A 27,703-nucleotide genomic window follows, 5' to 3' on the forward strand; every position below is an offset into this window, starting at 1 on the left:
CCAACTAAAGTGCCCTGTGAATCCTTAATCCTTTTTATACTCAATTTATATAATACTAAATTGTGTTAGCTCTTTTTTCGGCCTGACAGAGTGACAGACAGATATCCTTTTTTCTGTGATCTTTTTCTACACTTTTTCTGTCACGCGGAAAACCTAACATGGTTTTGCCCCTCCTCCTTTTTTCTCTGACAAAGGCCAGGTAAGAAGGGTGCGGCCTGCTGGAATTTTTTTTTTTTTTGTTCACTCCCTCAGTCTTTTAAGGTTAAAACCAAGCACATTTCAGGTGTTCAGTATCGGGTGTTTTCTCTTGAAACTACGCTTACTTTTTAGCCATGGCAGCGGGTGGACTTCAGTGTATCAAATACTTGCTCTTTATCTTCAACTTCATCTTCTGGGTATGTGTTTTTACGTCATTACATAAGCACATGTTAATTCATCTGTATGTTTGTAGAGTAAAAAGGGAACATAGTCACACTGAAATTAAAATGTGGTTGAATGTGATGTGATCAGGATATAAAAGTTTTAGTTGTTTGTTTACATGCCATACTTGGTGTATGTTTGTTTATTTGATTATCCATATTTGATGTGTGTGACAAACTTTGCTCTTTGAGAGACACATGCTCCTTAACATTTTGTATATAATTTTCACACGTGAATTAAATGTTAAATAAGTTTCCTGTCTAAATGCCTTTTTAAACCGAAGCTTGGTCAGACTTTGGGTTTTGTGTGTTTCTAAAACAGACTATCTAGTTCTATCTATTATCTATTTTAGAACATATGGGGTTAGTTGCTTGTGGCCATTAACCACATTAGTTATGTTTTACGTAAGCCTGTTGACTTTCTGCTTTTACTGCTGGCTGAAAATGTCTTTGGTTTAGCTCGAATGGAAGACATTTTAACCAAAAAAAAAAAAAAAATGAATTCACACATGGTAGTTGCAACCCGCTCAATTTTAAAACAGCACAAATAAGGTGTGGTCCGTCCCATTATCTTGACTTAAAGTGCTTTGAAACGACAATTCAAAGGGGTCTTGGTATTTAGGTGAGTCTTTGTGGTGAGTGAACAAACTAGCAAACATGGAATCCACCCATCAGTAACTCCCATTGTGTGTGTGTGTGTGTGTGGATGGAAAAAGTCCGGCTCAGTTTGGAAATCTTTGAGGGACAAGCCTCAACACCCCTGGCAGTGAGTCACTGTGACTCATATTTGTGACTGAGTTTTTCCAAAACCGAAGGAAACTGGAGGATTGCGATGCAATTTGTGGTGTTTTTTTTTTTTTTGGGTGTGATCTGGATTAGCTTGTATGGTTTGTTTCTTAGTATTCATTGCATCATCTGTCAAGGCACCTGATGAAACCCACTGATCCACCCTTTGTGCAACTTCGTAGAAGGTTGAATGATAAAGAAAAGTTACACCAGCTTTTTTTTTTTTTTTTTTTTACATGCACAGCAATGAAATATGAACTGTCTGGTGACTATCAAAAAAATCTGTTTTGACTGTAATCAAGTCTAAAGGTGTTGTTTTATTTTGTGTGTGGGCTGTTGATTAACTTTTGCCTGTGAGAACGTGTAAGAACCAGAACGATTACAATCTAGTACACGTTACTCATTCATGGAATCCACATTACAGTGTCCTGGGAATTGCAGGAGTTGATTAAGACAAATTAGATTTCGTTCAGCATATTTTTGCACAGCTCCTTTTTTCCAGTATTTGTTCTAGGGAAGTAAGCTCTCGCTATTGGAAGCAGGCTAGCAAGATTTTCAGGTTGGTCAGCTTTTTGTTGAAGTGCTTTTTAACCACAAGGCTTGTTGGACTTCATTCTTTTTTTTTAAGGAGGAGGAGTGAAATGTTTAGTTTTGGGCCTGACTTCCTGTACAATCTGCCTTGATTAAAAAAATCCACACTTGGCCTGCAGCTATGTTTCCTCTGTTTGGTTGCTCAGTTTGCCAATGTCACTGAAGCTCAAACTAAACAAATCCCTAGATTTATTGAATCTTTTGTTTGTTTCCTCAGCTCGCAGGTACAGGGGTTTTAGCTGTCGGTCTCTGGCTGCGTTTCGATGAAAGAACTAAAACACTCTTCACTGGAGAGGGTGCCCCGACAGTGTTCCTCACAGGTGAGTTTGACCTGGATTTTTAGGTTACCCTTCCTCAGTCCTCAATGATTAAAAAAACACCCTCATCTCCATACACAATCTTATATCTCCTTTTATCACCTACGTGATCAGGTCTTTGTAAGTTGTTGTTTGGGTATGAGGCATAATGGTGGTTATGGAAACCAGCCACACCTATTTCCAGACACCAGACCATCTGTCATCTGAATGTTGCATATGAACACTTTAATTCAACATAAACCAAGTGAATCATGAGTTGTTCTGGCTTCTGTACAGAGTATCAAAACTGATAAATAAAAAAAAAAAAATAAACACCTCACCTTTAAAAGTTTGGAATGATAAAGAAATAAGTCTCTTATGCTTACTATAAATCAAAAATACAGTAAAAGCACTTATGATGAAAAATTACAATTTAAAAGAACTGTTTTCTGTTTGAATATATTAAAATGTAATTTATTCCTGTGATGCAAAGTTGAATTTTCAGCATCATTACTCCAGTCTTCAGTGTCACACAGTCATTCAGAAATCATTGTGATATGCTGATTTGCTGCTCTCTCTCTCTCTCTCTCTCTCTCTCTCTCTCTCTCTCTCTCTCTCATATATATATATATATATATATATATATATATATATATCCTTTTTGCTCATATAAATACAGCCTTGTTGAGCAAGAGCAACCACTACTTCTTTTAAATCATTAAAAATTTCAAGCTAATGATGGACATCACCCTGACTCGGTTTTTGAACATTTATTGAACAATCCTGTTTTTAAAGTGATACAAATAACTTGACCATTACAACAACGTGTAATATTCAGAGCATTCCATGTATTCCTCTAGGCTGTGTTTGTTTTGTGAAAGGCACAAAGACTGGAGTCCTTGTTTCTGGCATGCGGAAGACCACAAACAAAATTAACTTTAAACCAAAAACCAACCCCCTGATAAATAACATCCTTCAGATTCTCTCTACCCCTTCCCATCATCCCTCACAGAGCTGCCTTTCTCCTTTTCATCCACAGAACCCGCATTGTTTGCTCTCTTCTCAACTCTTGCCCGCTTTGTTTTTCCTTTCTCAAGATCTGTCAGAAGATCTCTCGCCTCCATCGATCCAGAAACATGATAAACTCGATGGGCAAGTGTCCAAGTGTCTGTCAGAGGTTTCGAAAGCGCTTTGAGTGACAGCAGGGCGTCTTGCAATGCCAAACATCCTAGTGACAGACAGTCCAGAAAAGCTACATTCTTTAAAATAAACATTCCAAAAGGGGTTTTAGAAGAACCGTTTTCGGTTCCCCAAAGAACCTTTCAATGAACTATTCTTAAAATAACCTTTATTATTATTGTTGTTATTGTTATTAGTGTGAATAATATTATGAGAATTTAGTTTTCCACTAAAAAACTTTGAGCAATTAAAAGGTTCTTAAAGCTAATAGATCCCAATAATGAAAGGTTCTTTTAAAGAGTGTGGTAGGGTGGTGTTTCATCGTTTCTGTAGATACAGCACAATCCACTTGCGTAGAATTTTGTTTTGCATATCCTGCTTTGCATAGCTTATTCTGATTAAATAGCTGAAGGAAATAGTTATTTATACACTGACATTTTCATCAGGTTTAAGTTACTACAACCATAGATTATTCCCATTTACAGTAAATTGCCTTGATTTTCATTTGTCATTTCATTTCATTTGTCTTTTTATTATTATTTATTTTATGTTTTTTCAGATGAGAATTCAAAGGAATAGTAAGACTGATGTAATGGTACAGGGAAATAATGAATGTTCTCTTTTTCTCTATCCACAGGGGTCTACATCCTCATTGTGGCGGGTGCGATCATGATGGTGGTCGGGTTCCTCGGCTGCTGTGGCGCAATTAAGGAATCGGCTTGCATGCTGGGACTTGTGAGTCCTCCCAGATTCTTCCACAGCACAAAACAAACAGATCCTGATTGATATTTGTATTACTGATGTAGTTAAGTTACACTGTTAAAAATAAATGTTTTTGCAGTCATGCCATAGAGGAACCATTTTGAGTTCCTCATAGAACATGTGAACGGTTCATAAAATAATTATTTATTTCTTCCCGTGAAGAACATTTATAATCTGAAGAACCTTTTTCTGCTTGAGAGATAATGGTTCTTCGTGGAACCATAGATTCCAATAAAGAACCTTTTATTTTTTTTGATGGATGGTTGTCATGTGGCTTTGACCCAAATTCATGATTTACTCTTTTTAGATGGCAGGGTAATTTAAACCGAACAAATCAGAAGTGCACTTTAGATATTGTTGATGTCCTTGTTCACCTCTGACTTTTTCTTGCTCTCTCCAGTTCTTTATGTTCCTGCTCCTCATTTTCGCTGCAGAGGTGGCCGCTGGAATCTGGGGATTGTCCAATCAGGACAAGGTGTGTGACAGAGTCAAGTCACAGTTATTTATATAGTGCCTATATACTGTATGCAAAACAGATTGTCTCAAAGCAGCTGCACAGAAGTAAAAAGGAAGATAGCAGTGTTGTAAAATTTCAACAAGTATAAAATGACTTTAATTTCAGCTGTAAAACACTTTAGAGAAGATAGTTGTCTTGTAGTTCAAGTCAGTTTGATGTTGATTCGATGGCGGTGTCAATGTTACAAAATTCATCACTTGTGAAACTAAATTTATAAAGTAGCTATAAGGAAGACAAGCGTGTCATTGAACAGATCAGCTGAGTTCAACACTGACATTCTGCTCTCATCCATTAGCGTTGTAACCACCCTTATAGCATAAAGTTAATTATCTTTTAAGGCCCATTTTCCCATGATCCTCTTTCATTTTCCCTCAGTGTGACCACTTCTTTCTTTCTCTCCTCCTCAGATCGTGACAGATGTCCAGACGTTCTACAAGGAGACGTTCGAGAACTACAAAAAAAACTAATCAGGAGGCACTGAAAGAAACTCTGCGAGCCATTCATTTAGGAGTAAGTGTTAATTTTTATGGTTCGTTCAAACCACAACATCAAAAACATTGAATGAATGGAGGGAAAAACATCGTAATGTTAATCCAACTGAATATGTTCTGTCTGTTTATTATTAGCTGAAGTGCTGTGGACCAACGGGAACCATTGCTGATGGAGCATCCGATACCTGTCCAGCAAAGGAGGGACTTGAAAACTTTCTCACAACGGTAGAATTGAAATTAACATTAATGAATCTTAAATCTCTTTAAATAAATGGTTTTTCCATGAGCCATTGTTACCTCTTGTGTTTCTACTCCAGAGCTGCCCAAATGCTATTAAGGAAATCTTCACCTCTAGGCTTCACGTGATCGGAGGGGTTGGGATTGGTATTGGTGTGGTCATGGTGAGGAGATACACATGCATATGATTCAGTGCATTTTCACCTGAAAAGCTTTGACGCTGAGTCTTTCTCCTCATGTCACACTGCTGTCAGATATTAACCGTGTCTCTTTCATCGGCAGATCTTCGGTATGATCTTCAGCATGCTTCTGTGCTGCGCCATCCGACGAACCCGGGAAATGATATGAGCTGCCCTTCGTGCTGCAAGCCTGTATTCTGCTCTGTATTTATCTGAGTTTGTAAAGGTGTGTGTGTGTGTGTGTGTGTGTGTGTGTGTGTGTGTGTGCGCATGTGTGTTTGGAAAATCACTCTGATACACTTCTAACAAAGCCCAGCTTTAGTCAAGCACTCTTAACTGTTAAAGGTCATGCATATGTTGAGTGGAGCAATGAATTTTTAATTTCTTTGGTGTTTCAACTAATGTTCATTTGCCTCTTTGAATGTACTTGTAAGCTTCGAACACCTGTAGTAAATTACAAATAAAGTTCAGAACTAATTGACTGAATGGTGGTGAGATTTTTATTATTATGTCACAAAGTATGAAGCATATGTATGGTTTACTGCCCTCTGGTGATCTTACAGTGCACCCACATCCCAACATCATTGTTTTACTTCCAAAATGTTGTTTTAAATGTCAAAATCCCTGCATTTAAGTTTAGTTTATTGTCAACTCCTTTTATAGAGTTTCAGAAATCCAATCTGAAGGAACTGATATTTTATTGGGTTGTAACAAGTCTTATATGATAGGATAAATAACCAAAAATAAAGAATCAGCTGATATAAATGTAACATTTTTCAAAATCCATTTTTGGCTAAAATTAATAAAATGTGGCTGCTTTGAAATGCATCATGACAGTTTAAAGAAGTGAGAAATGTTTATATGAAACATTTGTTGTTTGCTATATTTACAGGTAGGCAAATTAAATATATATATAGTAAAACTAACAAAAGAATGTTGCTGCAGTTAACTGACAACTTACAATTTGTTGAGATAACTTAAATATCCATCTTAACTAACCTTAATAATTTATCCATTTAAGTAAGCATGCACATTTATATTTAAGTTTAAATTGGCACAAATTTAGTCTTCATTTTTTGATCTTTTGTTTTTTGCCCTTTTTTCCTTTCTTCTTGGTGGCTCCAGTCCAGCCAAATCCTCTGAACTCCAAGCAGTCCACTGCATTATGGGAGATGTAGTAGACGTTCTCCATGGCAGCTGGACTCAGAATATCCACATCTGTCTTTGTGGATTTGGCACTGACAGACCTCTTCTTGGAAGAGTGCTTTCTTTTGCTCTTTGCTGCAGGCTTGGAACTTTGAGATCTTGACTTTTTGGTACCTGAAGGCTATAAAGTGTATAGATTTTAGGGAAAAAATGTGAGAGATCTTCACACATTTCAACCAGATATTTCTCTTTTTGTCTTTTATGCAATGAAAAGTGAAGATAAAATAGAAGACAAATTCTTACCATTATTAAGTGCCTTCCTCTCACACAATAGTTAGACGCTTGAATACACTTATAACCCACGTATCAATGCTTGTAAGGTGATGCTTTACTAGATTTTAATCTCATTTTGCAATCAGCTTCAAGAGAACTTCTATCTAAAGCTGCCGTTCCTCTCCAGTGTGTCCCTCGTTTATGAGGTCTTTGTTGTGTGCTGTTGTTTATCTAGGGTTGTCCTGGTGAAAGCTCATGGGAGCTTTTTCACGGGACTCATCCACCAACTGGTTTTTCAGGTCAAACCAGGATGTTTTTAGCTGTGACCCCCCGACATGAACCTGCAGTGTTTGAGTCCATGTATCTGATCATATGGTAAGACTTAGGAGGGATATTCAGAAACTGAGGAATAGGAACCTTCCTGAATATTCTAATAACTAGAAAGACAAAAAAAAAAAAAAGTTAAGTAAAATAACCAATAAATAAATATTAGGATTTTTGTTATTAATAATGTTTTTTGTTTTGTTTTATTGAATACATTTGTACACAATAACTTATAATTATTCAAGTCTGTTAATTAAAAGAATGTATTTCTGGCAAACATACTGATATATACTTGAGTATTTTTTATAAATGTATTATGTTATAGAGGTAATTATATATGTAGTAATTACAAATGACTGCGATTTGTCCATCCTGGCGATGCGCTTAGAAAAGTAACAGTTCGCACGTGAAAAAAACCCGCTTCTTTATTTTAGTTAAACAGACGAGAGTCAGATAAATACGTATTCATACGAGATTCAAAGCAGCCGATGTTATGAGAAATCGACTCCCCCCTCGAAATCGGGTTCGCTTAGGATCAGGAGGATCAACAGCGAAAAACTGTAGCCTGCGACAAAGGTATTGAGCTAAAGGTAACGTATCTGGGCCTTGTCGCTGCAATTACATGCAAACGTGCTTAAAACAAAAAAAACTATCAGCACTCAGGCATTTAATTTATGATGTGCCGAGTTGTTTTCGTAAAAACTGTTTAGACAACGTATTATACGCATTCAGTAATCTCCTCCATTGATTTACGCATTACGCATTTTTTGCTCAAGTTGGGAGTCTCCCTCTACGGGAGGAGCGCTGATGTAATTCACACATTTCACCACAGGAGGGCGTTAATCAACTTCTGCAAAATCAAAGGGTAATAAACTATATATTGATATTAAATCAGTTCAAATATCTTTTGGCTCAAATTATAGTCCCACGAATAACAACAGCAATGTTATGCATGCGCTGTTCAATTGATCCATACAAATACTACTTTTTTTTTTTTTTTTTTGTATGCTGTTATACAAAAATATGCTATACATTATGCTATATATAATTAAATTCACTCTGTTCACCACAGGAGGGCTTTTAAGGCGACTCCAATTTTGTATATTACATATATATAACAATATATTCTGAATAAAAAAAATAAAAAGTTATCCAGAAGTTGCCAGAAATTTAATTTTAAGTAACTCTGAAGCTTGCAAAATAATATAATTCGAATCAATGTAATTCGCTCCATTCACCACATTCTTTGATTCGCAGGTTCTACCTTAAGTGTAATCCATGCAAAAATATTTTTTTAATTAAAGTTAATATAAAAGAGACTCGGTTTCGCAGGTTCTACCTTAAGTGTAATCCATGCAAAAATATTTTTTTAATTAAAGTTAATATAAAAGAGACTCGGTTTATAGATTTAAAAATATATTTCTTCAAATGTGTTTTATTTTTTTAACAGGATAATCAATGAATTTTTAAATATATTGTAAGTATAACATCCTCGAGTTATAGCAGTAGAAAATAATCAGAAATGTAATTCGCTCAATTTACCACAGGCGATCACTTGAAATACCAATAAAATAATAATGCTCAAGAGGGAAAACAACAACAACTGCAGCCTATCTAAGAAGAGCTAAAAGTATAGCATACTTATAATTGTCATAATAACCTTGTTGCGATTTCCTTGAGTTGGACACTAATTCACAGTTGGTTTATACAGCGTATTTAGTCATCTCCTCCATTGATTTACACATTGTTAGCTAAAGTTGGGAGTCTCCCTCTATGCTAGGAGCTCTGATGTATGATATTGTTTTTTGCTTAGAAATTCCAATGATAAATACAGTACAAAAAGTTATGAATGTACATTTCTACATGCCAATCATTTCTACCACAAAAAAACAGTGATTGTGACTTTTCATCTCACAATTCACTTTTTTAAATTCTTACTTTTCTCTCAATTCTGAGTTCATATCTCACAATTATGACTTTTTTTTTTCTCAGAGTAGCAAAATATAAAGTTACAATTCTTAGAAAAATTCTGACCTTATTTCTGCAAAGAAATACAAAAATAAAAAAAATAATTAATTTCACACACAATTACTAGTTTATAACTCTGTTTGTATATGATAATTTTCAGTTTATGTCTAGCAATTGTGGCTTTTTTCTCAGAGTTTTGAGTTTATATCTCACAGTTCTGCATTTATATATTACAATTCTCTTTGTATCTTGCAGTTCTGACTTTTTTTAGAATTTTTAGTTTACATCTAACAATCCTGCATTTATATCTCATAATTCTGACCCTTTTCTCAGAATTCTGAATTTACATCTTGAAATTCTTTTTTTCTTCTTTTTTTGGATTGAATCTCACAATTCCAACTTTTTTCTAAAAACTGCGAGGTTTCTATCTCACAATTCTTTTTTTCTCAGAATTGCAAGGCAAAAAGTATTTTTGTGACTTGTGAGACAAAAAGTTTCCATTTTAATTTTGCAGCCCATGGCGGAAAGAAGCTTTCAGAAAAAGCATTTCTTGAACTATTTTACTTTCACTGACAGTTGACTCCAGCATCCTCTGAATGTCATTCACTCCCATTTCATGATATTCACATTTGGTCAAGCAGACTCATTTCCAGAGCGGTTTACATCATCCATCCATATTAGTCCTGAACATGTCATGTAGGCACAAGTTTTGTTCCCATTTGTCAGCTCTTCCAATTGGACATTCTGTCATTGAGGACTCATTCCCAAAACATTTCACCTTAGTCAACCATATTGTTCCTGAGCAATCCCTGAGCATTTATTTAGTTATAATTCTCATTCTAAACTTGGTTTTGTCTTTCATAATGCTTGGATTTAAGGGACAACAATCAAGGTCATTGTTTGGAACTGACTAAACTGTTTAGTGTTCACAAAGTTAAAAATTTTGCTTTTGCAAAAAAAATAAATAAACAGAAGGCTGTTAATTTTTCCATTTTGTTTGGTTGTTCAAATTAGTTTTTAGTTAGTTTAAATTACTCTGACAGGCCCCATTTACAAGAACACAAAAAGTGAACCTTTTGAATATTTACCTTCCACAAACAATCCTGTATTCTTTAGAACCAAAAAGTACTATGATAAGACTTAAGTGCTTCATTCCAAGCATTCTGAAGCCATTCATGTCTTAAATTAAAATTCGGCATCATGTTATTATGCACAGTCGGACCTTCACCATGTTTTTGAACTGGCACAGGTTACACAAATATTACACTTGTCTCAGATCATAACCCATTGCAAATGATTTACAAAACATTTAAGTATCCTGAAAATACTTTGGCTTATTTATAAAATGAGAGCGCGAGAGAGAGAGAGAGAGAGAGAGAGAGAGAGAGAGAGAGAGAGAAACCAGCTCACCAAACACAAGCCCAGATGCCAAGGGTGGAAAGATTTTTGTTTCAAAAACTAAGCAATTACCTAATGGCAAAAAAAGTACCATATCTACTGTATATTAATAGGGTAACAGTAGTCATAACATGAATACTTTTTAAACATAATAATTAGTTTCTTTTGTTTCTGTAAAACAAATAAAAAATACAGAAACTGGGACCAGAAAGACAAGAGTTACAACATCCAGAAATATTGTTCTTTATTAAAACTTAATATTTTTTTATATGCAACTATAGTATCTAAATGAAATTATCATTACTGCTATTATATTTTTATTAATTTACCTCCAGACAGGTTTATATTGAAAATATATGTACAACATTGGCTTTATCAATATTTAATTTATTTTAAAGTTAGAATGACACGCAAAGGTACTTTATCAGTATCAAAACACTGCCTACATTGTCATTATGGGAAAAAATTACAAGGATATTATATAAAGCATTTTCATATGTGGAAAAATGTGTTAGATAAATATTAATTTCATTTATAAAACGTCAGACTGAAAAATGGATGTAGAATTTCCTTTTACATAGAGTTTGCTTATTTTCTTCTCTGTATTCCAGAAATGACCTGAGGAACCAACACCATATACACTGTTAATGTGGAAAATATTACATTGAAGATTTAGTTTTAAGGCTCGTGTTAAAGTCTCACCAATTTGTCAGGGTGCAGCTCCTATTCTCTCATGGAAGATTTTTCCATCTGACCAAGTTTTCAGTGAGAAATTCCCATTGATTTGTAGCTTCTTCCCAATCTATGAGATCCAAATGAACAGAACAGTAACACGAACAGCCAGTAGACGACAGTTAAAAGTGGTGAAAGATACAGCTCAATGTTACTCTTTCCACTGCTCTCACCTCCTCTGAAAGTCTATCTATGATTCCTGCAGCATTTGGGTCGACTCCATTCCTAGCCTTCACTTCAACCCTCAACATGACTTTAACAGCTAGGTGAAACCAAAAGTCATCAATGTCTCCATGAATAAAACACTCACTAAAATGAAAACATGGGCACTTACATCCACAAATGATTCCGGCATCTTTCTCGTGGCCACATCTGTTTGGAATTGCATTATATGAACAGCCCATCAAAGAAGGCTCATTCCCAGAACACTTTACATTATTCATCCAAACCGTTCCTGAACCCATTCCAAAATAGGCAGCACTCTTAACTTCCAAAACTGTCCCACAGCCCAGTTGTCTACACACCACTGCAGCATCTGATGCATCCCATCCAACATCACACACTGTTCCCCACTGACCGGCAAGAAGAACCTCCACTCGTCCAGAACAGGGGTTGGTGGTGCTGACCAGCCTAACGTTATCTATTGCTCACACAAAGGAATAAAGTTTACATATAATGGGAGCGTGATCATAAAATACATATAAAATCACTTCAGTCTTACATAGATTACACTGTATGCTGTTAAAAGGTTCACACTCACCCTTACAGATGACTCCTGCATCTTTCTCATGTCCACAGCTGCCTCTTCCCCATCCACTTGATTTACAATCTCTTAGTCTTGAGTCAGTGTTGGAACATTGTAAATCACTTATCCATACAGGCCCTGACCCTGGACCGAAATGAGCAGCGCTCTTTGTCTCAATCACATCCCCACATCCCATCTCTCTACACACCACTGAAGCGTCTGTCAGATCCCAGCCATCATCACACACTGTTCCCCATGCTCCATTATAAAGAACCTCCACTCGTCCAGAACAAGAGCCGTGTCCATTTATGAGCCTGAGAGAAGCTAAAAGCCACACAAATGAAAGTAAAAGAAACTTAAAAACATATTTTTTTTATTTACAATGACTATAAATTTACTGTTTTTCTTATTATATTTTACACTTCCAAACACTTCCGCATTAAAGAAACAGTTCTCTCTCTCTCAAAAAAAAAAAAAAAACCCATTCACCCTTGGGCCACCCTAACGAAAAAGGAGATTATTCAAGTGTGCTATTAATATACTTCTTTTAAACTTAAAACGGGAAAGTATGGTTTTAGTTTACTTTTTATGTACTTCTAAAATTACATTTAAGTATACTTGACTTATACTTACAAAAAGAGTCTAAATATATTTGAGCTATACTCCTAGAATCCGTGTTGTCAGTATTATACAATAGAGGGCGCTAGTACACATTTTCTGCACAGAATTTCCCAAAAAACACAAGTGAAGAAGAAAAAAGAAACACCAGATACTAACACATGTAACACAATCATCCGACATGAAACAGCATCAAAACTGTAACGTTATGGAATAAAATGACCGATGAGGAGATAATAATTACAGTCAAGCTTTAGGGTGTTGATCGACTCCATCTACGTTTTGATTATCATTCTGAATCAAATTAATAGTCTTTTTTTCAGCTTTTTGTTCAAAATGTTATTTCTTATTTTTTATGAAACTTACCCACATGGAAGTGTTTAAAAAAGAATACATGAAGCTAGAATAAAATGTTTTTGTTTACAAGCAGATACCCTGTTCTTTCTTTGGGTGTTTTGTATGTTCAGATATAACAAAATATTTACGAATGAAAACCTACAGTAAATAGGGACATAGTAGTATACTTAAAGTATGATGTAAAGTTCACTTAAAGAAAACTTATGAGTATACTTGCAGTATAAACTAGTAGTTTATTGATACTTTACTTCGTTCAAAATGTACAAAGTATTTAATTAGTATCATTCAAAGTTCACTTTTAGTATAACTGCAGTACAAACTACAAACATAGAGATAAACTAGTTGTTTACTACTGTTATACTTAAAGTATACTTAAAAGTATACTTTTATATACTAGAAAGTGGGCCAATTTAGTCCCAAGGAGTATTGAAACAGTACACTTACAAGTATACTACTAGAACACTGATATTTGTATACTTGCGACAAAAAGTATACTTACATAAAAATATACTTGAACTTTACTTAAGTATACTTAATTAACTTGAAGTATACTACTTTTTGGTAAGGGCATCCAAGATGTAGATGAGTTTGGTTCTTCATCTAAACCAATTTCGATATCATTTATTCACCAATGGATCCTCTGCAGTTAACGTGCAGACTAACAACATCACAATAATCCACATTATTTTGTTCAGTTCAGTCCATCAGTTAACATCTTGAGAAGCAAAAAGCTGCATGTTTGTAACAAATTAATCCATTATAAAAAATGTTTACATTTTAAACTGTTTCTTCAGTTTAAAAATTTGAGTCCTTTATCTATAATATTGCTTTCTTCAGTGAAATGGTAGTCTCTTCTGAATCAGTAAAGATATATGCACAGACCAAGCACCATTTACAAGTTAAAACAGTTACAAACAAATATTTTGGTGAAATTTGAGAGGACAACAGGGGATGAGCTTTTTCCATCGAGGAAGCATTAATTATAGATACTGGACATTTTGCCCGAAGCAATGGTTCGACACCTTATTGATGGCTTTGTTTCTTACAAACATGCTGCTTTTTGTTTTGCAAGATGTTAACTGATGGACTGGAGTTGTGTGGAATACTGCAATGTTTAATCAGCTGTTTGGACTCTCATTCTGACAGCATCCTTTTACTGAAGAGGATTTATTAGTAAGCAAATGATATAATGGTAAATTTGTCCAAATCTTTTCTTATAAAAAAAGGTATATTTTCATTTCTGGGTTAACCATTCCTTTAATCACTCCTTTTTTCTATGTAATAAAAGAGAAAGTGTAGAAAATGTGTGGATTATACTTACGATCACAGATGACTCCAGCATCCCTTGAATGGTCATACATTCCCCATCTTTGAAATTTACAATCAGTGAGCATGGTCTCATTTCCAAAACAGTTCACAAAGCCCATAAATATTTGTCCAGGTCCTTGTCCAAAATAAGCACCACCTTTTGCCTCTATAGCATCTCCACATCCCATCTGTCTACACACCACTGCAGCATCTGATAGATCCCAGCCATCATCAAACACGGTTCCCCATTGACGGTCACGAAAAACCTCAACTCGTCCAGAACAAGAGGTTATGCCATTCAACAGTCTGATGTTAACTAATGCCCACAAAAATGTAAGTGTTACCAGTGAACATAAAATGATTAGTTTATTCTATTAATTTTATGTACTAGGTTTTGAACTCACGTTGACAGGCTACTCCGGCATCTTTCTCATGTCCACAGCTGTTTTGTCCCCATCCCTTTGAATTACAGTTTCTCAGAGTAGAGGAACTGGCACACTGTAAATCACTTAGCCAGATGATTCCTGATCCCGGTCCAAAATAAGCAGCATTCTTTGCCTCTATAATATTCCCACAGCCCAGTTCTTTACACACCACTGCAGCATCTGACTGATCCCATCCATCATCGCATACTGTTCCCCATCGGCCATCAAAGAAAACTTCAACTCGTCCAGAACAAGAGTTAGTGCCATTCACCAGCTTAACAAGTGCTAATGGCCAGATGGACAAAAGATTAAGAAACAAGCTGTATATATACATATATGTTAAGGGGTCATCGGATGGAAAAAAATCTCTTTTACATGTTGTTTCAACAAAATGTGTGTTGACAGTGTTTGTATAGATCCCCCTATAATGATAATATCAACCCAGGTTTTTTTTTTTTATCCCTATTAATAATCCCCTTTCTCAAATCAAGCCTTTCTCAACTTCTTGGCCACGTGAAGTCACAAAGACCAAGGCCCCTTCCAAAACTGTTGACTGAAACTGGCGTTTTACCTTAGTCCCACCTTGAGTAACCTGTCATCTTTCTGCCATTGTTTTGATGCCGGAGGGGTAGACATGAATAAATCCTAAGCGATTTAAGTATTTTGTTGTTGGATGTAATATTGAACATAGCAGTCATCATTTACTCCTGACATCTGAGCTGCTAAAGAGAAAAGGGTTTAACTGCAGCCTGGAAATCTCCAAATGGGGGCAGGAACTCCAAAATGGGGCGAGAGCTCTAAAACAGGGTATGGCTTCCTCCCATTAACAGACAGACACATGATACTCATGCACACAATTAAAGTTAGCAAGTTTAGCACTAGTTAGCAATGTTACCCCATTGAAGAGAGGGGATGGGTCAGCAGAGCTCGTTAGCATTTAAATAGTCAAGCAACAAAATGGTTTGCTGAGTGCAGAGCTGTTTTTGGCAATATAAAGAGGGTGTTGTTTTACACTACCAATAGAGAAATTTTAAACAGACTTTTCATTAAGACCCTAAAGAATCATATCAACATCCGATGACCCCTTTAATGCAACGTCATCATAAAGATTATAATGAATCACAGTTTTTCATTTTTGGGTGTACCACACTTGATGTTTTGTTACTCACATAGGGACTGCATACTGAAAATATTTTTGAAAATATTTTAATGCATGGCAATGGAACAACTTACATTGACAGATGACTCCAGCATCCTTGTAATGCAAACTGTAATCTTCTGTATTTTGGGATTTACATGCAGCAAGGGTGATTTCATTTCCAACGCAGTTGACATCATTCAGCCATACTGGTCCCCCACCCTGTCCAAAATAAGCAGCAATCTTTGCCTCTCGAGCATCTCCACATCCCATCTCTCTACACACCACTGCAGCATCTGATAGATCCCAGTTATTATCACAGACTGTTCCAAACTCAGGGTTTCCCCAGCGATAATAGAATATCTCCACTCTTCCAGAACAAGCATTGAAGCCATTTTCCAACCTAATTCTGCCTGAATTATGATATAATTAGTGCTGTTGTCAGAGGGAATTATATAATGCACTTTCTTATTTTCATGGATAAGACTTGTGAGGCAACAGAAATATTATAGATTATTTTCAACCAAATTTCTATGCATAGCATTTGTGGCATGATTTAAATTAACCAAATTATATCCTAATTTTTAAAAAACTGAATATTCCATGCAAGTGCTTTAAATATAAGCAACAAAAATATATGCTAAAATGTATACTCACTTTGACAGGCGACTGCAGCATCCTTCTCATGTCCACATGAGTTTTGTCCCCATCCCGGCAAATTACAGTGTCTCAGACTCGTTTCAGAGTAAGAACATTGTACATCACTCAGCCATACTGGTCCTGATCCCTGGCTAAAATATCCACCAATCCTTTGCTCGAAAACATCTCCACAGCCCATTTCTTTACATATCACTGCAGCATCGGAATAATTCCAGCCGTTATCACACACTGTTCCCCACAGATTTTCATTGAAAACCTCCACTCGTCCAGAACAAGAGTGACTGCCATTCACCAGTCTGACAAGGGCTAATGTCCACACAGAGCAGAAAACAGAATCAGAAATAAATATTAACCGTGCTCACACTGCAACAAAGCAGCTGTTATTTCAAGTGAAATACCAGTAACTTACAGTCACAGATGACTCCAGCATCCTTTGAATGGTCACATGTAAAGTATCCAAATTTCTTAGAGCTGCAACTGCTCAATGTAGGCTCATTTCCAACACATGCAATATTGCTCATTAGTACATATCCCCCTCCTGGTCGGAAAAAAGCACCACTCTTTGCCTCAATAGCATCCCCACAGCCCATCTCTTTACACACAACAGCAGCATCTAACAGATCCCAGCCATCATCACACACTGTTCCCCACTGACTGTTATAGAAAACTTCCAGTGTTCCAGAACAAGAGTTATTGCCATTTACCAGTCTTATTGATTCAGACGCACTTGAAATGGTATTGCCAAGAACTTCATGTTAAAAGAAAAAATATGAAGAGTTAAAAACACTGGCATTATCTGTAAAAATATGCTTGTGTTAGTATTGCTACTTACTCAGAATGAGCCACATGGAGCACAGCATTTTTGCTTGTCAATAACTGGATTTGTCTGGGAAATGACACAAAATGGCATGTACCAGACACCAATATTATTGTTGACACCAGCGAGAACTACAAAAATAGATGCTATGTTATATTATCAAAATCCATATGCACAAAGAACAATCACTGAAACTGTATTTTCGAACTGAAATTTTTAAACTCACCAGCAATGTTCACTTCTGCCTTTGTTTTTCTGTCCCTAAATTGGCAGGTCCACTCCTGTTAGGCACATGATTAGAATCAGGCATATTTAAATGTTATGTTATGTAAATGTTAGGACATAGGGGTGAGTTTGAGGTTACGGTTGGTTAAATCTGTTTGGCTCTGGTTCCTCCCACTGTCTGGCTTCAAAACAGCTTTTTACTAGAAGTCCAAGAAAGTGAAATCAAATGTGTCTCACAAATAACCATGACATCAAAAAATACATCGGTGCATTCCAGAAGCAAACATGATACACATAAATGTATTTGAAACAACATATAAGCTATAGTATATGCAATATATGAAACTGGCTTGGCTGAAATGAAGCGTGTGTCTCGTGCCTTGTGCTTCTTTGAGTATCATTCAAATTGCACTTTAACCCTTTTAGATTTGCTTTACTACGTACTTAACTTTGCATCTTTAATTTGACCACTGATCCCTCATGATCCCAGGTCTTAAATTTCATTTTAGCTGAAGTAATACTTTCGTCTGTCCTTTTACAGAGAATCTACATAAAAAGGACAGGACGTTTTTTTTATTCTTATCATTATAATCTTTAGGATAATTCAGGTCTGATTTAAAAACCAAATTTGAATTGTATTTATGACCACTGAGATCTTAAAAGTTACTTGTAATTTTGTTATGTAATTGTTCTCGTAATACATTCAAAAGAGTTTCATCAACAGTGACTTAAGCTTATCAGCTATTATTGTGGTGTTTATTGTTTTGTTTATGGAGAGATTAGTGCATAGAAAACTATGTTTTATACTACAACTACAAATATAAATTAATTCTCTTTTTGTGTCCGTTTTTATTTCAGAAAGGTGCAGATTCCATTTGGGTTATTTATTTAATATGCAGTTAACAAATATTAATTGACATATAAACAAGTTTTGTAAAAAGATATATCTTACACTAAAAATAAAGTAGTTTAAGATATATCTTTTTACAAAACTTGTTTATACAATTTTCCAAAAAATAAAAAAAATTAACTCATTGTTTACCTTAAAATATTTGAAGGCACATCCGATGTGAAATCTATGGCTCACATTAATCAGATGCTTTGTATATTATTCAAATATACTTTAAGGGTTTAGAACAATTTGTGCTTCTTAAAGAATAATGCAAAGAATTTTGAATTGAGTCTTTCAGTTTTTGGCTAAAAATGTATGTGTAATCATATTCAATATGATTAGAACTATAAATACAGAACTCTTTATATCAGGCAGTTGTATACTGTTAGTATCACAGGATTCAGATGAAGTTAATGCTTAAACTTATCTCGATGTCATTTAGATCTCATTTTGTAATATGGTTTGTTTTTACTGAGTCCAACTACTTTTGATATAAAATTGTGAATAATGAGAGGCAAAAAACATGACACTTAGAGAACATTTATAATAGAAAATATGGTGCATTAAAAAAGTTTAAAGAGTCAGTTGAACTGACTGACTGACAAATCTGTTTTCAGTTGAATATGCCACTATAATAAAAGTGATAAATGCAAGAGGTGTTTGTATGTGTCCACAAGACAATCCATTTTATTCAAACTCTGACAGGCCGGCTAAGTTGAACATCTAAATCTCTTGTTTGGTTTGTGTGTGTGTGTGTGTGTGTGTGTGTATGTGTGTTTTGGCAAGCTTCATTTTCCTTCTGTTTGACAACTGCATCTGTCATTATGGGATTTAAGAGGATTGTTCAAAGATGAAAATTTATCATTTGCTCACCCTCAAGTTGTTCTAAACCTGCATGATTTTCTTTTTTTTATCTGGAGCACAAAAAAATGATATTTTGAAGAATGGTGGAAACTAGCAACTGTTTCATACATTCTTCAAAATACATTCCACAATCTTTACATTGTTATTTTGTATTTTTTTAGGCCTACACCTACTTACATGCAAAAATAAATGCATTTTAAAACTTTTTTTAGTATTGGTGACGGCTAAAAGTATATATATTTAATTATATTTATTTATAAAAAATTGCATTTCTATGTAATATGTTCATACATAATACATTTCTTATTTTTAACAGACAATTCAATTCACTCCACTCATTCTAACCCTAACCATACAGTAAGTAGTTAATATTACTTAGTACTGAAATATATAATTACACTGTATGAATGACAACATGAAATAAAGTGTATATTACATTCTCACTTAATGCAGTACACCAAAGTAATGGTACTGAGAATAAGGCGTCAGTCCAGCGCCTTTAACTTGAATTTCCCACCGACCACAAGGGTTTTTGTTGGTTGGGTGAACTTGGGTCAGAACTTTGCTCGGTCCCGCCCTCCACCTCCCCCAAATAACCCACCGCACTGTCACCCAGCTGCCTGGCGAACTGGCCAGACTGGTGTCTGCAGCAGCAGTCCGGCTAGGAGCCCACAATCACCTGAGAGCCCATGCGGGACGCATTAAAAACATTGTCCAGGCTCAGTCCCAGTAAAGCAAGAGTCAGTGTTAAGCCAAATTCTTACCCCCGCCATATTATTACCTCCCTAGTGATGGTGGGTTTAGGGTTGGGTGTGGTGGAGGGGTTAGGATTAGGCAATGCGGGAGTATTTTTAATGCAATGTTGCAATGTTGAACTTTAGTCTTTGCGGTGGTATGACAAATTGAGCCATTCTGATTCTAATAAGAGTTTCTCTTGAACTTCCATTTGCAGCTCTGCTCAAGAATAACTTAATCCTTCAAGGGATTAATAACTCAACACTGAACACAGAAAATCATGACAAATCATGACAAATCTATCTATCTATCTATCTATCTATCTATCTATCTATCTATCTATCTATCTATCTATCTTGTTTATATATTTATAAAAAAATTATAAATCTCAATATTTATACATGCAAATATTTTCAAAATATATACTGTACGTGTGTGTACATATATATACATAATAAATATACACTGTACACACAAATACAGCACATTATGTAAACAAAATATTTTATTTTGGATGTGATTAATCGCGATTAATCATTTGACAGCACAACAATATTTATATAATCAATGTACAATTATAATTAATTGGCTGTAAAACATTCAAGAGCAATTGCACTCTGCAATCAGTGTAACATCCATTATGGGCCATTAACAGAAAAAAAGTTACTGAATACATATGAGACACACATATTTATCTATTATATTTCAGGCAGTATTGGAAGCTAAATGGACTATTGGACAAAAACACAAGTCATTCAGAGTCATGCGAACTTTAATTATATATAAGATAATTAACATTTTAAACATTCAATCTAACATTTATGACACACTTGCAGTGTTAATCTTTGTATTTTTCCAAAAACCTTTTGCTGGTCTCATCCATAAAAACTCAAGAACTCAAGAAACTGCAGCAAGTATAATGAAAGTCTACATGAGGCAAATTCATGATGCTTTTTTAATTTCAACGGGCTTGTCTTTGCAGTCTGGGTGAAAGACGATTGGCAAGCAGACAAGTGAGGGCTATACCTGCCACCTGGGTGAAAGCAAGACACAGGACTGTTGCTGCAATATGAAAAATGTTGTCATTTACCAAGCTGAAGACTTTGCGGAAACAACCGTGAGCATGAATCCCCGCGAGCTCAGTGTCACTAAATATACTCTCTGGCAATGGTCTATTGAGACAGCCTTTGCGTTTCACACAGCAACTGTCTGGCAACGACACAGCAGAAGAATCATTCCCCAAACCTCCTGTTGAGTTAACAGTATCCTGAATAGCCCAATTGGACATGAGCCAATCGCGCCAACCCTCAGCGCCACAGCAATCAAGTGCCCTCTGCAAACTGTCCAGTGCATCTGCGCGGCCCTCATCTTCTCCATAGTCCAACACAGCGTTCTTAAGCCCACTACGGAAACCTTCGGCAATATCCTCCCTGTAAAAGAGCCCCGAGAGACCCGCCGCTAGTCCACCCATGAGTGTGGCCAACTGGAAAAAGCCATATGCCCTCAGAAGGTAGGGAAGGTTGGCAGCCACTCCCAAACATCCCAAAAAGCCCCAAGTGGTCACAACAGCACCTGTGCATAACAAGATGATGGGCGCATTTGGGTAGCGGTTCGTAGAGAGTAGCATGTAGTCAAACAGCGAAGCTTGCGCCCAGACTCCTAAGGTGAAGATCGCAAGGCCTGCTGCCCAAAAAAGGAAGCTGAAAATCAGGAGCGCAAGGCGCAGCAAGGGCATGACTCCCACCGTCCGGCAGCAAGGTGGAGCAGCACCCACAGCAGGCACAGGGGGTGCCAGCGAGGCCTCTGAGCACAGCGATAATGAAAGACGTTGCTGTTGATCAGCATACTTTCGGGAGGGTGAGAGCAGATATCCAGGGAGCGCTGAAGGCCGTCGGGAAACAGAAGGCAGAGCCACTCGAAGTGGGGACGTCAGTCTTTGAGCACCGTGCAGCTCTCTTTCCCACTCTTTTGAACTGCAGGGACTCGGTCCAGCTGGTAGCGAGTCGTAGGGTGGTGCAAAGCTCATGGCCCCGTCTTGCGCTTTATCTATCACCATTTCACTCTCTTTATTTGACTTCTTCCTTTGTTTGATCCGCTCTCATCTCTCCCACCTGTGTTTTACGGCTGGTTATTAATCCACCAGGGCATATTCACAACCTTGTTTCACCATAAATCGTCTTTGGATGAACGCATGGCACTCTTATCTTCGCCTGCAGATTCTCGCCCTCTCTACAATGATTATTTGCAACATTTCTTACACTCTCTTGATGCTGCTGCAGTGGGTGTCGGACTACACTGCGTCTCTGACGATATGAAGGGGGGTTGGTGATTATATGGCTATGATGCTGTTAACCCACACTGTCCTGATCTCCTTCCACTGGTGCAGGAGCCACCAGTTCAGGATCAAAAATGTGTCTGTTTTTTATCTATATGTGGCCTTTATAGGCCTTTAATAATCTAATGTCTTTACAACATTGATATTGATTTGTTTTATTTTAGATTAAACATAAATTTTTAGAATGACTCATTCATGTTATGTGTGTTGGTGCATATTCAAAGACACACTTTATGGGTCTTTAAACAGGATTGAATGACTTGTATGTTCAATTTGCCTTGACTTCACTGGCACATTCACTGGTATTAAAACATGTAAACACATTAAATGCAGTTTAAAAGTTGTATGCTGACTTGTTGGCTGCTTTTCCCTGATTATCAGGTCCAAAACTATTTTAATACATAACAATCCATTTCTTTTCAATTCTAAAAATATTTATAAGAAATAGTCATATGTAGGCATAATGTACAGTTGATGCATGCACATACAAATGAATTGATGTTTGACATACCTTCACTTTTTCTCTTGCTGTGGTCCACGTACTCCAGCTCATCCAAACCATGTAAAACAGAAACAAAGTTAGGTCTCAGTACACATCATCAAGACACAGTATAAATTATCTTACCTCCTGTCTTGACAACTTATAGCACAAATTGCAAAAAAAAAATAGTAATGTAAAAAATGTTTCATAATAATAATGTGCAGGGCAGTCCAGATGATGTGGGGCACAGTTGGGGGATGTCCCCCTTCACTGTGGGGGCCCCCTCAAGCACGGGGCCCAGTGTAACCGCATCAGCTGCACCCCCCTAGGGCGCTCACACTCCAGCCAGACTTTACCTTTTGCAAACACACACACTCACAGAAGTAACAATCAGTACATCCCCTTAATAGTGAAGAAGATCCACGTTTATAAAACTAAAAGATAGCAGTATCTCCCTTATCAGATATTTGAAAGAGCTTGAGAAATGTGACTCCCATTTCCATGAACACTATTCATCTCCTTCATCGCATCAATCCCTCCTTCCTTGGAACCCTTTATTGTCTCACCCTCTACTTAATGTGTTCACGAATGGAGGTGCTTCTCAGAAATAACATCTGTCAGTAAAAGGCAGTGATGGGCTCTGGGAAAAGTGAAAGAAAACAACAGAAAATGTGAGAGAAGAGATGCAATATTGTGACTGATTAGTTTAATAACTGCACATACTGTATCTTGAGTTAATTATGACCCCTTTTAAAATTCTGTCAGTTATCCAGTAATTCGGAAATATGTACCCAAATGTCTTCTGCTTGTATTTGCTGTTACAATGTGTGATACTAACACTTGAGCCAACTCCTAGTGGAAAAGGTTGTAGTTCACTGAATGCCATGAACTCTTCAATCACCAGCAAAGATATAAATTCGCACACATTGTTTTACAAGTTAAAGCGCCTCCGTTCTCCGCCAGACCTGATGCGGTGTCGTCGTGCACGTACGGTTCAAACATCTAAAAAAAGCGCGGAATAAAGACTACTTCCGGTATCCCAGTTGATCGTTGTTGTTCGTTGCTTCCATCAACTTCTCGACAGTCGTTCGCCAGTGCGTTTAACTACTGTTATGGGTTTATTCCGTTTCACGAGGCGTTCAGAGTTTGATTAAAACACAAAAAATCGATTTATTCTAACCTTAAATAATGGAAATCTTTAACGTAGAGAGCCGCGAGGCGGGTGAGTTTTATTTAGCTTGTGAGCTAAATGCTAAGAGAGTGAAGCTAGCACAACCAATCCTTTTAAAGTTACTCATACACACCACACAACTCAAAACACATTTTTTTTGTATTATTTTTAAAGAGCGGACCGGTAAAAAAAAAATTAAATAAAAATGTTGTTCTTTAATTTAATATTATTCGAACTGAATTAAGAATATTTTAAAAAAATGTCCATGATGAATAATGACAGAATACATTTATAATCGAGCTCTATTCACATTATTCATTAAAACCAGATTTATTTTCCTTTGTGATTTAAATTAGTAGCTGTGTAGTTCTCTTAGTTCTCTTTAGTCTACTATAAAGACTCTTTATTGTACTATAAAGTTCTCGTTTCGGAACTTTTTTTTATTAATATTTAGCCATGTGGATGTTGCACTCCACCTGTTACAGATTTGCTTGCTTAGAATTAACACAATTTGATGTGTTAAATGTTGTTAAGAAAAATATTAGACAAATTGTTGTAAATGCATTAAATTCTTTAAAACAAGAATTAGAATTATCAGAAATATCATACTCATCATTACTATCATAATTAATCAGATCTTTTGATATTATACTCTGATATTTATCTGCACTGTGTTTATTTCCCCCAAGCTCTCCCTCTCTCTGCACTGCGTCTGGTTGTGCCTCCTCTTCGGCTGATGTCAGCGTTTCTATGGCAGATGGTTCAGCGTCGTAATGTAATACAGTACGGGAAGCTGGAGCAATTTGTGGTGCTGGTGACCGAGACCGTGCCAGACATCATGAGTCAAAGTCTGGTTAATAAACTGATCTTTCACCTGCGGAAAAAGGTAGTCATAATTAAGCAACATTTTTTTATATATATATTTATTGTACAGTCTGAAACAAGTAACTTGGGATTTTTTTTTATTTTAGGTGATATTGGAGCTTTGTCTAAGAGATAAAATGCCAGATCTTTGGGTCATTCAAGCACATCTGGATTCTCTGCGAAATCTCACACATAAAGTAATTGTTGCTTTTGTAATTGCACTAACCATATACAGAAATTATTTTTTTAGCAAGTTATCACTGTCTTGTTTTTGTTTTTGTTTTTTTGCTTTCAATTTATTCCAGTGTAAAGATGTGGAAAGTGAGATCATCAATAACAAATTTATCAGAATGGTGCACAACATTTTAGAGGATGCAGAAAAGAAAGATAATTTCATCCAGGTTAGATTTGTTCACTTCTCTCTTGTCTTTTAGTGCATCTTTCTTCTTTACATTTCTATGAGGTGAATGAATAAAGCAAGCATGAAAATATGTTTTTTCATGTTTGACCCTGCCTCTTTGTGTTCAGCATGTCTTCCCTGTAGAATATGGATCTGGATATGATGCAGTATTACAGAGCCTTGCATGGGATTTCCTGTCTCGAGTAGAAGATCTGCTGCCAGTGCCCAACCTCAAAGAGGTGTGTCCTCTGGCAGATTGAAGAAAATGGTCCAAATACAATAATAAACCAAACATTTTCAGGTGAAAGGTAAATCTAATGTCGACTTTCTCAGACAGCATCCTGGCTTTGCGGCGGTCTTTCGATGATGGAGGAGATTGTGCAGCCACTCTCAGATCCAGCTGAGATCAAGGATGTTCTGCAGCATTTCAAAACCAAAAGACTGCACACAAGAAACAATGAGCAATCTCAAAGAGTTATCAGTGAAAGTGAGTTTTACTGTTGCTACCGAAACATTTTTGTTTGCATCTGTTGAATAACTTAAACACAGTGAGACATTTAATTTATATTTGATTAATATGAGACTTTTAAAAACATATCTGGGTCATATTTTCACCATAAAAAAATGAAATTAAATGATAATAAAAAAACACCTTATCATTCTCCAAGCTTAATTTTGATTATTTTTTTGTTAAGCATTTATTTTAAGTACTTTCAATAAAAAAAATGTTTTTGTCATTGAGACATTATTTTTAAGACAGGCTAAATGTAGTTTCTAATATTTATTATTTTGAAGTGAAATGTGACCTTATGATATGGGTTTAGTCAACTAAAATAAGATGTTAAGACATCTAACAATTTTTCTAAGGATTTTTTCTCTTTTGGCCTGTACAGTGTCCATTCCATCTACATCTGAAGTAGTTTGTTTGCCTCATCCAGTCTCGCCTGACATTACCATTGAACATGAGGAAACTTTGCCTCCCACCTCCATAGCACAAGAGACAATTATCATTGAATCAGAAGGCACAGAGAACAATCAGAATCTGATCAAGCGGCCATCGCCATAGATGAGCCCTTCTCAGAGTTACACAGAAGAGGCTGAGCCTTTAGCGGGCAACGAGGAGTTCACAGCAATAGCTTCCACTGAAGAAGCAGAGGAAGGCTTACAACAAAGAAGAGGTACTTTGTGAAGAGAAAGACTCAGGCGTCTGTGAAGTCCAGCAGATCTACCTAACCACAGACGGCTCTACTGTGGTGGTGTCAGAGTTTGAAAACGAGGGAGAGGAGGAGACTCAACTGCAGTTTCTAGATCAATCAGAGATGGTGGAAACGTCTGGTGTGAGGCAAGTCAGTTTAGAGCAGTGGATTTCAGAATTAACAGGAAAGGGCATCTCTCTACCAGTTTTGCCTCCAACTCCTGTTGAGATTGTGAGGGAAGAGACCATCTACGTTCCTGTCATAGAAAGACCACCGTCTGTGAAGTCTATCATCCACAGAAAGAGCAGTCCGCCTCGAGCCGCAGTTTCCAAAAGGCAGCGGCCACTCCTTCTGAGTCCCAGACAACACAGGAGGAGAAAGACACAGCTGTCCCGAGTGTCACAAAGAGTTCCGCTTCGAATGCCTGCTGAGGAATCACATGCGTACTCACACGGGCGAGCGGCCGTTCCAGTGTTCAGACTGCGGCAAAAGCTTCAGGTGCCTCAGCTTCTTGACCAATCACATCAAAACGCACTCGCTCGCCAGACCTTTCAAATGCATACAGTGTGTCAAGACTTTTCGCAAGAAAGCAGACCTCATCAAACACATCCGTGTGCACACTGGCGAGAAACCGTACAAGTGCACCATCTGCGGCAAAAGCTTCTCTCAAGGCTCATACTTGAAGATTCACCGTGAATGCCACACCTCAGAGAACCTGCACCAGTGTCCTCACTGCGACAAGAGTTTCCCGACAGCATTTAAGCTGTCCATTCACATCGCTACCATTCCATGGAGCGCTCGTATCAGTGTAATCAATGCGGGAAGAGCTTCATCTACGCCAGCCTCCTTCGAAGACACAAAGGTTATCATGCAGGCGAGCGGCAGCATCTGTGCTCCATCTGGGCAAGTCCTTTGTCTACATGTTCGACCTGAAAAAGCATCAGCGCAACCATGAGAGACCACGAATCAAGATCCCGTGCACCCTTTGTAACAAGACGTTTGCAGGACCGAGATGCTGAGGTGCACCTGCGCATACAACACGGAGAACGTCCATTCCGCTGTAAGATCTGCGGAAAAGCCTTCTCTCAGATCGGGAACATGAAGAGACATGAGCGCGTGCACACGGCAGAGATGTGCCGTTCACACTGTGATAAGATGTGGGAAGACATACAAG

General features: G+C 36.9%; 5 protein-coding genes across 9 annotated transcripts; 2 read left to right on the plus strand and 3 right to left on the minus strand.

The window, feature by feature from the left end:
- The first annotated feature begins 220 nt into the window (after positions 1-220).
- LOC113068145 (CD9 antigen-like) lies at positions 221-5,943 on the plus strand. The gene is given in 9 exon segments (XM_026240790.1): positions 221-395; positions 2,014-2,116; positions 3,909-4,006; positions 4,434-4,508; positions 4,958-5,014; positions 5,016-5,060; positions 5,177-5,266; positions 5,359-5,442; positions 5,561-5,943. Coding segments are annotated over 9 exon segments (681 nt in total). The 5' UTR covers positions 221-332; the 3' UTR covers positions 5,627-5,943.
- Positions 5,944-6,400: 457 nt separating this feature from the next.
- smkr1 (small lysine rich protein 1) lies at positions 6,401-7,313 on the minus strand. The gene is made up of 2 exons (XM_026240907.1): positions 6,907-7,313; positions 6,401-6,784 (listed from the first exon to the last, which is right to left on the minus strand). The coding sequence occupies exons 1-2, from the start codon at positions 6,907-6,909 to the stop codon at positions 6,527-6,529; spliced, it is 261 nt and encodes an 86-aa protein (XP_026096692.1). The 5' UTR covers positions 6,910-7,313; the 3' UTR covers positions 6,401-6,526.
- Positions 7,314-10,865: 3,552 nt separating this feature from the next.
- On the minus strand, positions 10,866-17,789 carry LOC113067766 (deleted in malignant brain tumors 1 protein). Of its 3 annotated transcripts, XM_026240242.1 has the most exons (12): positions 17,593-17,789; positions 17,382-17,435; positions 16,959-17,297; positions 16,547-16,855; positions 15,985-16,302; positions 14,731-15,036; positions 14,340-14,642; positions 12,059-12,367; positions 11,633-11,938; positions 11,472-11,560; positions 11,269-11,368; positions 10,866-11,184 (listed from the first exon to the last, which is right to left on the minus strand). In XM_026240242.1, the coding sequence occupies exons 2-11, from the start codon at positions 17,407-17,409 to the stop codon at positions 11,276-11,278; spliced, it is 2,400 nt and encodes a 799-aa protein (XP_026096027.1). In that variant the 5' UTR covers positions 17,410-17,435; positions 17,593-17,789; the 3' UTR covers positions 10,866-11,184; positions 11,269-11,275. The 3 variants fall into 3 exon arrangements, with proteins under 3 accessions (XP_026096027.1, XP_026096012.1, XP_026096020.1); XM_026240227.1 differs by having other exon boundaries at positions 11,472-11,938; XM_026240235.1 differs by lacking the exon at positions 17,593-17,789 and having other exon boundaries at positions 11,472-11,938; positions 17,382-17,529.
- Positions 17,790-20,853: 3,064 nt separating this feature from the next.
- Positions 20,854-23,853, minus strand: LOC113068005 (tetraspanin-7-like). Of its 3 annotated transcripts, none has more exons than XM_026240557.1 (3): positions 23,737-23,853; positions 22,929-23,538; positions 20,854-22,292 (listed from the first exon to the last, which is right to left on the minus strand). In XM_026240557.1, the coding sequence occupies exon 3, from the start codon at positions 22,136-22,138 to the stop codon at positions 21,044-21,046; it is 1,095 nt and encodes a 364-aa protein (XP_026096342.1). In that variant the 5' UTR covers positions 22,139-22,292; positions 22,929-23,538; positions 23,737-23,853; the 3' UTR covers positions 20,854-21,043. The 3 variants fall into 3 exon arrangements, with proteins under 3 accessions (XP_026096342.1, XP_026096351.1, XP_026096333.1); XM_026240566.1 differs by having other exon boundaries at positions 20,854-22,193; positions 23,690-23,814; XM_026240548.1 differs by having other exon boundaries at positions 23,690-23,814.
- A 90-nt stretch (positions 23,854-23,943) lies between these two features.
- LOC113068684 (uncharacterized) lies at positions 23,944-26,399 on the plus strand. Its single transcript, XM_026241502.1, has 7 exons — positions 23,944-24,120; positions 24,759-24,955; positions 25,041-25,130; positions 25,239-25,334; positions 25,462-25,572; positions 25,667-25,820; positions 26,227-26,399. Exons 1-7 carry the CDS (start codon positions 24,087-24,089, stop codon positions 26,397-26,399), a joined length of 855 nt encoding a protein of 284 aa, XP_026097287.1. The 5' UTR covers positions 23,944-24,086.
- Positions 26,400-27,703: the final 1,304 nt, after the last annotated feature.

This window comes from Carassius auratus, chromosome 4, assembly GCF_003368295.1.
Source record: "Carassius auratus strain Wakin chromosome 4, ASM336829v1, whole genome shotgun sequence".
NCBI classification, from domain to species: domain Eukaryota; kingdom Metazoa; phylum Chordata; class Actinopteri; order Cypriniformes; family Cyprinidae; genus Carassius; species Carassius auratus.

Bases quoted from the DNA above. Each gene is read 5' to 3' on its own strand.
- LOC113068684 (XM_026241502.1), top strand. From the start codon at position 24,087: ATGGAAATCTTTAACGTAGAGAGCCGCGAGGCGG. The intron at 24,956-25,040 runs GTAGTCATAATT...TTTTTATTTTAG, and splicing joins TCTTTCACCTGCGGAAAAAG to GTGATATTGGAGCTTTGTCT. The intron at 25,573-25,666 runs GTGTGTCCTCTG...CGACTTTCTCAG, and splicing joins CAGTGCCCAACCTCAAAGAG to ACAGCATCCTGGCTTTGCGG.
- LOC113068005 (XM_026240557.1), bottom strand. From the start codon at position 22,138: ATGGTGATAGATAAAGCGCAAGACGGGGCCATGAGCTTTGCACCACCC.
- LOC113067766 (XM_026240227.1), bottom strand. From the start codon at position 17,409: ATGCTGTGCTCCATGTGGCTCATTCTGA. The intron at 15,037-15,984 runs GTAAGTTGTTCC...TCTGGCCATTAG, and splicing joins TGCTGGAGTCATCTGTCAAT to CACTTGTTAAGCTGGTGAAT. The intron at 11,939-12,058 runs GTGAGTGTGAAC...TGTGAGCAATAG, and splicing joins TGCAGGAGTCATCTGTAAGG to ATAACGTTAGGCTGGTCAGC.